Source organism: Neopsephotus bourkii, unplaced genomic scaffold (assembly GCF_033783945.1).
Source record: "Neopsephotus bourkii isolate Nb327-2 ecotype Australia unplaced genomic scaffold, CSIRO-AGI_Nbou_v1 NB_1707, whole genome shotgun sequence".
Classification (NCBI taxonomy): Eukaryota; Metazoa; Chordata; class Aves; order Psittaciformes; family Psittacidae; genus Neopsephotus; species Neopsephotus bourkii.
This window is the reverse complement of record NW_026902181.1, coordinates 6,531,371-6,544,417: the sequence shown is the minus strand read 5'-3', so window position 1 is coordinate 6,544,417 and position 13,047 is coordinate 6,531,371. Positions and strand designations below refer to the sequence as shown.

General features: G+C 41.4%; 1 protein-coding gene across 15 annotated transcripts in view; it reads right to left on the bottom strand.

Annotated features, from left to right (window-relative positions):
* Positions 1-13,047, bottom strand: part of CDC42BPB (CDC42 binding protein kinase beta) — a 97,925-nt gene that overhangs the window by 46,577 nt on the left and 38,301 nt on the right. For all 15 annotated transcript variants that reach the window (XR_009728917.1, XM_061376266.1, XM_061376269.1 and 12 more), the window contains exons 3-4: positions 8,800-8,883; positions 4,219-4,314 (exon numbers count right to left, since the gene is read on the bottom strand). Coding sequence is in view for 14 of the 15 variants with exons in the window: in XM_061376266.1 (XP_061232250.1) it covers positions 4,219-4,314; positions 8,800-8,883 (180 nt within the window). In the remaining variant the exon portion in view is untranslated. The remainder of the gene's footprint in view (positions 1-4,218; positions 4,315-8,799; positions 8,884-13,047) is intronic.

Sequence of the window (13,047 nt, the reverse complement as noted above, 5' to 3'; positions counted from 1 at the left end):
AGAGCGTGCAGCAAGCTCACTGCCCTGGACTTCAAGCAAGCAAACTTTGGCCTCTTCAGGAACCTGCTTAGTAAGGTTCCATGGGATATAGCCCTAGAGGGCAGGGGGGCCCCCAAGACTGTTGGTTGATATTCAAGGATCACCTGGTACAAGCTCAGGAGTGTTGCACCCCAACTAGAAGGAAGTGCAGCAGGAGGGCCAGGAGACCTCCTTGGATGGATAAGGAGCTGCTGAGGAAAATTCAAAGGAAAAAAGGGGCGTATAAAAGGTGGAAGCAAGGACAGGTGGCCTGGGAAGAAAACAGGAATGTTGTCCAGGAAGCTAGGGACCAGGTTAGGAAAGTTAAGGCTCAGTTAGAATTAAACTCGGCTAGGGATGTTAAGGATAACAGGAAGGGATTCTATAGGTACATAGTGAATAAAAGACAGACTAGGGACAACTTAGGCCCCCTCTGGAAGCTATCAGGAGAACTGGCTACCCTGGATTTGGAGAAGGCTGAGGTTCTTAATGATTTCTTTTCCTCGGTCTTCACTGGCAAAGTGACGACCCAAGTCTTGGGAGGCAGACGCGGGGACTGTGAGAAGAAAGACCTTAGGCCCACTGTAGGAGTGGATCTGGTTCGAGACCCATCTTAAGAACCTGAGTGTGCACATGTCCATTGGACCTGATGAAATCATAGAATAGTTAGGATTGGAAAGGACCTTAAGATCATCAAGTCCCAACCCCCCTGCCATGGGCAGGGACCATCCACGGGTCCTGAAGGAGCTGGCAAATGCAGTTGCTAAGCCACTGGCCATCATATTTGAAAAATCATGGCAGTCAGGTGAAGCTCCTGATGTCTGGAAAAAGGGAAATATGACTCCCATTTTCAAGAAGGGGAAAATGGATGACCGAGGGAATTACAGACCAGTGAGTCTCACCTCTGTGCCTGGCAAAATCTTGGAGCAGATTCTCCTGGAAGGCATGCTAAGGCACATGAAAATCAACAAGGTGCTTGGTGACAGCCAGCATGGCTTCACTAAGGGGAAATCCTGCCTGACCAATTTGGTGGTTTTCTATGATGGGGCTACAGAACTGATGGACAGGGGTTGAGCAGCTGATGTCATCTAACCGGACTTGTGCAAAGCATTCGACACTGTCCCACATGACATCCTTGTCTCTAAATTGGAGAGACAACAGTTTGATAGGTGGACCACTCGGTGGATAAAGAACTGGCTGGATGGCCACACACAAAGAGTTGTGGTCAATGGCTCAATGTCCAGCTGGAGACCAGTAACAAGTGGTGTCCCTCGGGGATCGATGTTGGGACCGGTCTTGTTTAACATCTTTGTCGGTGACATGGACAGTGGGATTGAGTGCGCCCTCAGCAAGTTTGCAAATGACACCAAGCTGTGTGGTTCGGTTGATAAGCTGGAGGGAAGGAATGCCATCCAGAGGGACCTCGACACGCTTGTGAGGTGGGCTGATGCTAACCTCGTGAAGTTTAACCATGCCAAGTGCAATGTCCTACACCTGGGTCTGAGCAATCCCAAGCACAGCTACAGGTTGGGCAAAGAAGAGATTCAGAGCAGCCCTGTGGAGAAGGACTTGGGGGTGCTGGTTGATGAGAAAATGATCATGAGCCAGCTTCAGTGTGCGCTTGCAGCCCAGAAAGCCAACCGTATCCTGGGCTGCATCAAAAGCAGCGTGACCAGCAGGTCAAAAGAGGTGATCCTGTCCCTCTACTCTGCTCTTGTGAGACTCACTTGGTGTATTGTGTACAGTTCTGGTGTCCTCAACATAAAAAGGACATGGAACTGTTGGAACAAGTCCAGAGGAGGGCCACGACGATGATCAGGGGACTGGAGCACCTCCCGTATGAAGACAGGCTGAGAAAGTTGGGACTGTTCAGCCTGGAGAAGAGAAGGCTGTGTGGAGACCTCAGAGCAGCCTTCCAGTATCTGAAGGGGGGCCTATACAGATGCTGGGGATGGACTCTTCATTAGGGACTGTAGTGACAGGACAAGGGGTAATGGGTTAAAACTTAAACAGGGAAAGTTTAGATTGGATATAAGGAGGAAATACTTTCCTGTTAGGGTGGTGAGGCACTGGAATGGGTTGCCCAGGGTGGTTGTGAATGCTCCATCCCTGGCGGTGTTCACGGCCAGGTTGGACGAAGCCTTGGGTGGCATGGTTTAGCGTGAGGTGTCCCTGCCCATGGAAGGGGGGCTGGAACTAGATGATCTTAAGGTCCTTCCCAACCCTAACTATTCTATGATTCTATAATCACTCACTATTATGCACAAACATCACTGGGAGTAGATTCCAGAACCTAGTGCTTTCTCTTTCAGAGTACTGTTGTCCACTCCAGGTTGGAGAATCAAGCTTTTATGCCTGTTGTTTTGTTCTCAGCTTTGCATTCCATTCTACTAGGACCAAGATTAACAGCACAGATAAAAAGTAAATGCAATCAGTCCGGGTTCTGTAACATAACAGCACTCTACTGAGATGTGGAAAAACATGGCTATGAACTTCTTCAAGCTGAGCAGAGAACTAAAAGAAATCCTTTAGGCCCTGGACAAGTGAACCACTGGTGTGGAAGATAACCTTCTGTCCAGGTTTTTGGACAGAAGTCACTTCCTGATGTGTTTCACCTTTTTTCATTCATCATTTACAACAGAGTGATTGAGATGCAGAAATACTTCATCTGTGAGCACTAGACAATTACATGAGATGGATGCTGAGTAACAGACCAAATTATAAGGCAGCATGCAGAAGCAGACCTCAGGCAAGCTGGGAATCTGTTGACTTTGGATGTCACACAGAGTTGTTGCTTTCTTAGATACTGGGTCTTAAATTAGATGCTAGATGTCTGAATTCGGCCATCAAGTGAATCTTCAACATCTAAATGTCTTTGGGAGCTTCAGGAAAAGAAATTCATCATACTGCTGTAGCTTGCTTGGAACAGATTTGTACAGGATGGTATTGGCAACACTAGATTCCTCTTTATTCTGTCACCATTACTGCTTGCTATCTTGTACAGCTAATTTTTTTCTCAGGTAGCTCCATTCTTATAAGCTATTTGGAAATATGTTATATTTAATTTAGGTTATTCTTATGTAAGTCTGAAGGCTGCTTGGTTTTGAAGGAATTTGAAATCATGACCTATCTTCATGAGGCAGTGCGAGAGATAACTAGCCTTTGGGAAGTTAAAAACCTCTATCTATCACAAAGTATTCAATGGAAATATCCTGTAAATGAGGGTCTAAGACCTGACTACTTATTTGCTTAGATGTGCTTGTTATTCTGAAAATACTTTAAACATGACAGTCAAAATAATTTGTTTTGTTTCAGCATCTGTGAAAATGTTTTGAGTATTTTCTCTTTTCTATGCTTAGTTCCTGAACTCATTAGCAGCCTTTTATCATAGTATTTTCTTATTTATAATCATGACTTGCTACTGTGTCCTATCTAAAAAGTGTTGAGAAGGTGAAAACTTTCACATTTCAAGTAGGCCAGCTGTTACAGAAATAGATGGCTTGCAAACCCCACCTCACATAGCCACATGGAACCTGTATGGTTCAGTATACTGCAGTACATTGGGGCTTTACTGACTTTGCTCCTGACCAGGACTTCTGTGACTATGATAAACATAACTTGTTACAGTTCTAGTAAGCCATCATTAAAAAATGTAATGGGAGTTGTTGTAGTTGTAGGTACTGAGATGACCAATCTGCTCATTTAAAAGTGTATTTAAATACTTTAAGAAATAGGCTACTTTTTCTTCTGAGACTTTCAAAATACCAGTATAACAATTTTTAAAATCAAAATGTAAAATACTTTTGTCATTTTTTGAGAAAGTCTTCCTTCAAAAGACATTCTGATAGTTTTGAATAAAAATAAAAATATTTCTTACTTTTAGAGTTAACACCTCTCTAATTATTTAAATGCAATATTACCCAAAACACTAAACTTAAGCCTGATATATTTTATACAAGGGTAGATTAGTTAAAGGTGCTTAACTTAACCTCTATATACTATAGTACTATGTGAATTTCTCACTTTCCTGGAGTTACAGTCAGTCCCTTTGAAGTCTTGCTTCAAGGAGAAAACAAGAATGTTGAAACACTGCTGTGAGGCATGAGGCAGACTGATTTACTGCAATAATATCTTTAAATGTACCAAAAATAAAGTTCTTTCATAACCTAAAGCTTTCATCGATGGATGTATCAAACATACCAAATAGTTCTCATCTTGAAAGGCATAGTGCAACGTAGTAATCCACTGACAATCTCCATTCACCAAGACATTTCTCTCCTCTCGGAAGCAAGCTGTCTAAAGGAAGAGAGCGGGGAGAAGCCATTGTCAACATACAAGTAGTTTTCACAGGATGAATATATATGGATGTTTCATGGGATTATTTAAAATTACTGAACAGAGGTCTCTATTCATTGGAATTTAGTATGCACAAGTGACAAGCCAGGGAATCTCTGGAGACCGGCAGTCAAGCATTCAGTCACTCTAATCCTGACTGCAACCTTATAAAAAACCCCTAAGACAACACAACACCTCCCTTCTCCCCCTCCCTAAGCCAAAAGAAACCCCCACAACCAACACGCAACCCCTGCAAACCATCAAAAAAGCTCACAAACCAATTCAAGTCAACGCTGAATCTTTGTTCTACACTGTATTTTTAAGAGCCAGAAAAATGTAACTTGTCACTGCAATCTGTATCAGAAAGATAATGACTCTACAAAGGTTAAGACTGGTTCTTCTAAAAAAGACCTTTGCAGAAAGAGATGAATTCTTACATTACAGTTCCAGACACTGGCAACACACTATAGGAAATAAGCAGATTCTATGATTAGCTTACCTTTGTCGAGTATAGTGCATTTAATTTTCAATAATCTTCCCTCTACCTCAAATAGTACACTGCAAAACTTCAGAGAAGGAAGCTCTGTGTAACAGGTTTTCTTAACATCTTTACATAAAACCAACTTTCATAACTTCAAGCAAGTCCTCCTTTATAAAAATATATTAACAGAATCACAGAATCCCAAGGGTTGGAAGGGACCTCAAGAGATCATCTAGTCCAACCCCCCTGCAAGAGCAGGGTAACCTAGAGTACATCACACAGGAACTTGTCCAGGCTGGCCTTGAATATCTCCAATGTGGGAGACTCCACAACCCCCCTGGGCAACCTGTTCCAGTGCTCTGTCACTCTCACAGTAAAGAAGTTCCTCCTGATGTTAACGTGGAACCTTCTATGCTCCAGTTTACACCCATTGCCCCTTGTCCTATCACTGGATATCACTGAAAAAAGCCTATCTCCATCATCCTGACACCCACCCGTTACATATTTGTAAACACTGATGAGGTCACCCCTCAGTCTCCTCTTCTCCAAGCTGAAGAGACCCAGCTCCCTCAGCCTCTCCTCATAAGGGAGGTGCTCCACTCCCTTAATCATCTTTGTGGCTCTGCGCTGGACTCTTTCAAGCAATTCCCTGTCCTTCTTGAACTGAGGGGCCCAGAACTGGACACAATATTCCAGATGCGGCCTCACCAACACTTTTGTTGGATCAGAATCATCAAGATGCAGGACGGTGGGACTCTTCCACTACTCTCAATTCAGACAGCCATTATGAAGATATTCAGCAGCTGCAGACTCAAGCGTTTTGAGTTCTAGATAGTAATTTTTTGTTTGTTTGTTTGTTTGTCAATTGTTACTTGTCCGGATGTCTTTGAAAATGTACTACAGAAGGAATGTGCCTGGGAAGCCTAAGCTGATTGCATCTTGTAAAGGTATCTCAAACAGTTTTCCCCCTAAGGAAGCATAAGTCAGTTTACATTTCTACTGAAAATGACCATACTGTGGCTATGTTGTAAAGTTAGCAATTATTGGTGCAGACAGATGTAAACTGCAATTAAATGTTAACTGAGAGTGGTTTAACGGTTTATGAATGCAAGGCCAAAGTATCACTCTACAAAAGTTTGGCAGCAACAGCAGCTCTAAGTAATCTTATCCTCTGGCCACAGCACCAGAGCACAGCACTTCTCAGTTCTGGCACCACGATGCAAAGAGGCTGCCAACACAGAAAACTAGTTTGTTTATTTTTGAAGACATCAGCTCCTTGATCCAGTTCACTATGCCACCTCAAATAGCGAGGGAATGTTATTAACACTTCAAAACCAGTAATGCGGTTGAACACCTCACATCATGAATTCAAAGTATAAAACTCTCCTTCTCCCCTTACTCTAAGCTTAAAAGGCCATGAGACGTGCCTTGAAAAAGTATGACAGGTTACCTCATCAGTCAGCCAGGACTTATTTGCAACTGTCAACAGTAATACACTAATGACTATGTATTCTGCTGTCAGAACAAGGAATACAAATGGTCCACCTTATCAACATAAATGGCATGCCTACCTACTTTGCAACCCATTTACGGATGTCAGTTGACACTCACTAATCTTTACTGTATTTTAGTGGTTTCTGACCATATGGGGTTTTTCTTGCAGCTAGTACACAAATAAGCAGTATTTAAGTAACTTTTTGCTACATTCAATGAGTCATACAAAACAAACTAGTACAACAACATGCTTCTTAGACCACTTATACAGTGGATATGAAAACAAAGTCTGCTTTTCAGTGGAACTGCCTGCTCAAGAGGCTACTCTATTCTTGCAGGCTTCATTTTAAAAACTAACAAGTTTTACCACATTTGGGAAATTTTAATGTCCAGATGTTTTATGAACTTGATATGCAGGTTATAAAGCTTTGCTTATCCAGAAAAGCTAAATCAAGCCAGCTAACTGAACAGGAAAGGACAATGGGGCACAGCAGAGAAGACAGTTTATTATCCTTTGCAGCTGGGGAAAAATCAACTGAAAGAGAACTTAACTGGACTGTTACTTGGGAAAACTGTTGCTCACTTCACATTTTTCTTGGTGGATTACCCTCTTCTACCTGTTGTGCCTGCCTGACAGGGTAAGAGGAGTCAGCTGTACACTTTGAAGACAATGTGTAGGCAGCGGTCTTCTCAGAACATTTCTGCACGTAAAAGTTTCAGGTATTCAGATAGGCCATTTAATTAAATCACTTTAAAAGGACTGAAACAAGCCAGCAATAGCTGTATTTCATTAGAGTTTGAGAAGTCCTACAAGCATTTGGGTTTAAAACAATTCTATACTGACCAATTAATTAACCCAACTGAAATCTCTGTAGAAAGGGCACTGAATTTCTCCCATACAGGGGAAGGCTTAATGCAGAACTGCTGATGCAGCACAGCCAAGAGTGTGAACTCTCCTGACAGCTCAAAGAAATGCCGAATGGCAGTGGCTGCCACCATAAAGCAGAGCATGGTCTGATGGACAAAGTGTGACTGAATTAGGCAAAGGCTATGGTGAAGAGGGGCTTAACAAGAGGGAGGAGATTTATTCACAGGAAAAGAGCTAGCTGGCAATGACTCACTAAAAGGAAGGGAAGGACTAGGAAGGGTAGGCTGGGGTGGGGGGGGGAGGGGAGGTGGTGTCAGAAGGGGATAGAAGAATGGAACAGGGAAGGGTCACCATGCGCAGACCTCAGCAAACAGCTAGCCTTTGCCCTTAACAGAACTGCTGCAAGTATTGATGCACTACATGCATTTTCTCCTCATCTATTGCTCATTTACATTAATTGCTTGAAAGAGTCCAGCACAGAGCCACAAAGATGATTAAAGGAGTGGAACATCTCCCTTATAAGGAGAGGCTGAGGGAGCTGGGTCTCTTTAGCTTGGAGGAGACTGAGGGGTGACCTCATCAATGTTTACAAATATGCAAAGGGTGAGTGTTAGGATGATGGAGCTAGGGTTTTTTCAGTGATGTCCAGTGATAGGACAAGGGGCAATGGGTGTAAACTGGAGCATAGGAGGTTCCATGTGAACATCAGGAAAAGCATTTTTACTGTGAGAGTGATGGAGCACTGGAACAGGTTGCCCAGGGGGGTTGTGGAGTCTCCTATTTTGGAGATATTCAAGGCCAGCCTGGACAAGTTCCTGTGTGATGTACTCTAGGTTACCCTGCTCTTGCAGGGGGGTTGGACTAGATGATCTTTTGAGGTCCCTTCCAACCCTTGGGATTCTGTGATTCTGTGACTGTAACATTAGACTTGCCATAAGGTTTTCCTCATGCAAGAGTAGGTATCCTAGGAATATACCACTTCCCATGGCATATTCTTAGTAGGTCCTTTCCTAATCTGTTAAGTACCTGTTCACATTTACATAATTTGTTGTGACACTGTACAACCCCTTTTATTAAAAATACCCTCCTTAAACAGATTTACCTTCTTAACACATTTTGTTTTAGAGTCTGAAGCTGTAATTCCAAAATATTTACTTATAGTTTCACCAGTTATATAAATCCTGTTACAAACTGTAGGATGCAAAGCTCCTTAATGTATGCTTTCTGAATGCAGGAGAAAAAAGACCTTTCCTGATGTTTTTGTATACAGCTGTAAATGTCACAGGAGCACCAATTTCGGCTTTCATGTAGCCTTTAACTTGCCTTTATTATAAAACAACAAAAATCTGGCCAATAAATTCAGGTTAAGAACTAGGGCAGACTGTCTGGTAAATGAATACGCAGTAGTGCTGAGAACAACAGATGCCTTGAAGGGACTGTCAGACTTGATTGCATTAAAACAGCTTAAGGAAAAAAAAAAAAAGAAAAAAAAAATCCAGCTCCTATGTTCACAAAATAATTCTTCCTAACCTTCAAGAGCTTCAATGTAATTTTCCTAATGCCATTTAAAAAATTCTCTGCATTAAAGAACCATACTACTTACCTCTGCCCTTTTAAGCATCTCCCACTTATTCAGAATTTTCATTGCATAAATACGCTCTGTACACTTCATTTTAACAACTGCAACCTGAAAAAATAAGGTATCTTTATTTAACAAAAGCATGGTTGGAGAAATGCAATATTTAAACAGCTTAATATTCACACAAAAGCACAGTCAGAGAAATGCAGTTTTCAAACAGCTTGATGCTCACAAATTAATAAGTTACCAAGGAGTCATCAGCAGTCAACACACACAAACTGTAGCTTGAGCCTTTGCTGCTTCTATATTCCTCCTACATTATCAGCATGTGCTTGATGCACAGCACACTATGGGTGGTCAAGTGCTTCATGATCAAGTACAGGGTGATGATAGAGAAGGAGCATGAAGCTTTTCATATGAAGATGCGCAGTAAAGCTGCATTGTTTGCCAAGAACAAGCGATGCTTGTATGCCATGCCTTCAGCCAATGAGGCAACATTTAAAAGGGCAGCCTAAGAAAACAAGAGAGGCTGCTGTCAGGAGAAATACACTACGTTTGACTAATTTGTTGTCACATTTCAGGTTTCAGAAACTTGAAACATATTTGTAAATGAATATGCTTTTTTATGTATTGTATGCAGTTACTTAAAAAGAAGTAAAAACAGTATCCAATTTACTTATTCATCATTTTGCTTGAAGCACATTACTATGCACCCTGTGTATTAGACTTGCTTAGACAGGTCTGTTATAACAGCAGCTGTGCACAGAGCTGTACAGTAGAAGAAAAAAATAGAATAATAAAAAAACTTCAAGTCTTAGGAATGTAAAGGTTTTATTTTGACCAGGATTTGAATTTTCCAAGACCAAAACTAATTCTTCTTGTAGTAAAGCCATCATTTCCACAAAATTTTTCCAGCTGGCGAAAGAAAAGCAGGCATCATGACTAAGAGAACAACATTTTCACAGGACTATACATGGACTGCTTGAGTATTTCTGCTGCTTTTCAGACAGTCTCTATTTCAGAAGCAGAAGACCAATCAGCTTGCATTGCTTCCAACAGATCTCTGAATAGCAGCAGGAAAACTAACAGAATGACATCAGCTTGCCCCTTCTGTTGCTTAAAATCTCTTTATCTATAAGGGATTCAGGAGCTACAGCAGCTCCAAGATGTTGACTATAAACCAAGGCTGGAATAGTGTAGAATCAAGCAGAGCAACAGTATACAAAGTCAGAAGTCTTCCGGAGGAAAAAGGTAAATATAAGGTCTCTCTGCACCTTCCCAGTAAAGAAATTCCAGGTAAGGGGGAAACTGCTCCTCCAGTAACACAAGAATGGGACATTCATATTTAGACAGACACTTCTCAGCAGATGGATACCTAAGCCTCCACCACTTAGTGCATGAAGCTCCACTCAGCAGGTCACATAAAGAGACGAGTGATAACTAGCATACACCTGCACACAGTCATGTAACGAAAACCTGCCTTAAGAAAAGAACAAGCAGGTACCCGTCACAGAAAAGACGTGAACCTAGCCTTAAATGCAGCTGGGAAAGACACAGCACTAAAAAGAAGCTTCTCTAAGTGATGTAGAATATCCACCAATACATTACATTCCGGTGTCTCCTGGCCTACAGACCCCTCCTGCAAGACACTGTTCATGCTGTTGGGGCAGGGTAAGTGAGATGAGGTCTCAACCAAACACATGAGGTTCTTTGGCCCTTGAAACTGTTTAACACTGACCTTTAGTAATGGTCCAAAACACACAGCCTTGCTCCTAGCCTTACCATGGCCTTGCAGCTAAAAGCCATTGCAACAACCTCTCTCCGTACACTTAATTGAATTATTACCCTGATACAGCTGAAAGCACACTGTAAGTCAAACTGTACCTTAAGAGCTTTGTGGAACCGCAAGATGCTGACATGACCCACTATAAACGCTGTTCGATACAGAACATGACAACTCAGAAAATATCCCCATCTCCACAGAAGGGACAGTCCAGAACTGAGTGCAATTACCTGCTGCAGGCAAACAAAAGCTCTGGGGCAGAAGCAATTTGCAAGTATAGCTCTGTGAGCCCTGAAGTAGCATTATTCAAGTTCCATTACAACACAACACTAGAACAGCTCTACTGTTTAAATACAAATATAGTGTACAAGTGAGAACCCAGATACTCATCTACTGCACTTTATCTAAGGCCATCACTGCCTGAAAGCACTGCAGGATGGATGAAGTTTGAAGCATGCTCCACTGCTTGGGGAACGATGTGAGCCTGGCATCGAGGACATGCACAGCTGAGGAGCTGAGCAAACTTTAGAATAGCAGAAAATAAGAACAGGTCTGGAAAAATTAAAAACTAAAAAGGAAGCCAAGTCTGTAGGACCTATTTAGCAATTCCCCAGTTGCTATCTATACGACTGCTATTTATTTTCAACTGAAAGGAACTGCTTAGAAAAGCTTAATTTAAAACTTCAGGAGGAAGATAATTGCCTTCTGTAGAAAAAGAATTAATAAAGGCAAGTTGACTCATATTTTCACATTAAGTGGTTATATGGCACCAGTGAACATACTGTTGCTTTAGTTGTAAGGGTGACAGCAGGACAGCTTTTTGTGTCCACAGAAAAATTCATACAGCCATGCAGCAAAATAGGAATTGCCCAATAATTTTATCTCTGAAAAGAAACCTGAAAGGTGCAGAAGTTGCCTCACAAAACCCAAATCTCAGTGATGTCTGAACTAACATGTGAAAGCACAAACTAATTTATGCCTTGATAAATTCAGTAGTAATATAAGCAAGAATACTGTTGTAATATTGCAAGAAATCCTATGGCCGTAGTTCCATAAAACACCTCAGTGTGTCCTCAAGCTATCTTTCTTTTACTTTGTTCATCAGGTGGCAGTATTTCTAAGTTTACAATTGCCACATAATGCTTTGGCTGCGTCCAACATGCTGCGGTATTGTTTTTTCTTACTTCTGTATTAATTCCACCTTCTCTGGCATAGCTCAAATTCAACTATAATAACCACCATGACCGCTTTGCGAGATCAAAAAGAAATCTCTTATATTGAAGTTGTGCTAACCATACAAGACGTCAGGTTGTAAATATGACTGGTCCTATACTACATACCAATCCACCACATCTACTAACATAAGAAAAAAATACTCGGTGTCCAGAGGCATTCTAAACAATACAGGTTTGTACACTGCTGCAAATAACTACTTTAAGAACAAAAGCATTGCTTCTATCTTCAAAGTTTAAAAGCCAACTGGCCAAACAAGTGCGTACATTATGCACAGGCTGCAAAAGGATTTAATTTTGATTAGTTCATTCTTTATTTCCATGCCTCTTATAACCTACACTGTAATAGAATTTAACAGGAAAAAAAAGTATGTTAAGGATAATGAAAAGAAAAAATATATTAAAAAAAAAAAAAAAAAAAGCACAAGCAGAGGTATAAAATAGCTTCTGAAAAAGGTTTAATAGCCTAAAATATTCCAGGCCTGGACAAGGTAACAACTATGACAGGCACACAAAACCATAAATGTCTTGAAGATGAAAACAGAACAATTATTTGCTGTTTCTCAAAACACAGAAATCAAAAAGCACCAAATAAAATTTTAATTAAGGAAGTATTACTGCCACACAACAGTTCTGGTACTTAGCCACAGGCTGCTGTGGACAGCGGAGTATTCAGACAGTGTGTAAATAAGTGCTTAATTACCTGAGTAACACACACAGCAGAAGTCTCAGTGATTACTGACCACTGTGGTTAGTGAGCCCCTGAACCCTCCGCTGCTGGAAGCCAGGAAGGGTTCAGCTCTGGTCTGTCCTTGGATTCTCTTCCTACACCTCTCTACCTGGCCAAAGTGATGGGATGTAGGATAACTAATCCACACACCTCTGACTCAGAATAACTATCTCTGATACCTGTGTCAAATTATGAATTTAAACTTACCCAACTTGTATCTCATTATGCTTTGTTGGTATGGAGAATCAAGAGATCCGAATACTAAACAATAACAGAGCAGTGTGGTAGAGAGAGATGTAGGTGCTTCTGTTTTACGAAGTCTTAAAACACTGACAAGGAAAAATGCCAGATGCAGGAGTTTCCTCACCACTACATCCCCCTGCCTGCCTGCCCTTTCTAGGCAAGCCCTTAATGGGTTTAAGCTGTTACCAGCTGATTTGATTGCTGTCACTGTGACTTGTCATGCTCAAGATTCACTACAACAGGGACACTGCAATAAAGATCAAGTGTAGTTTTCTCACAAACCT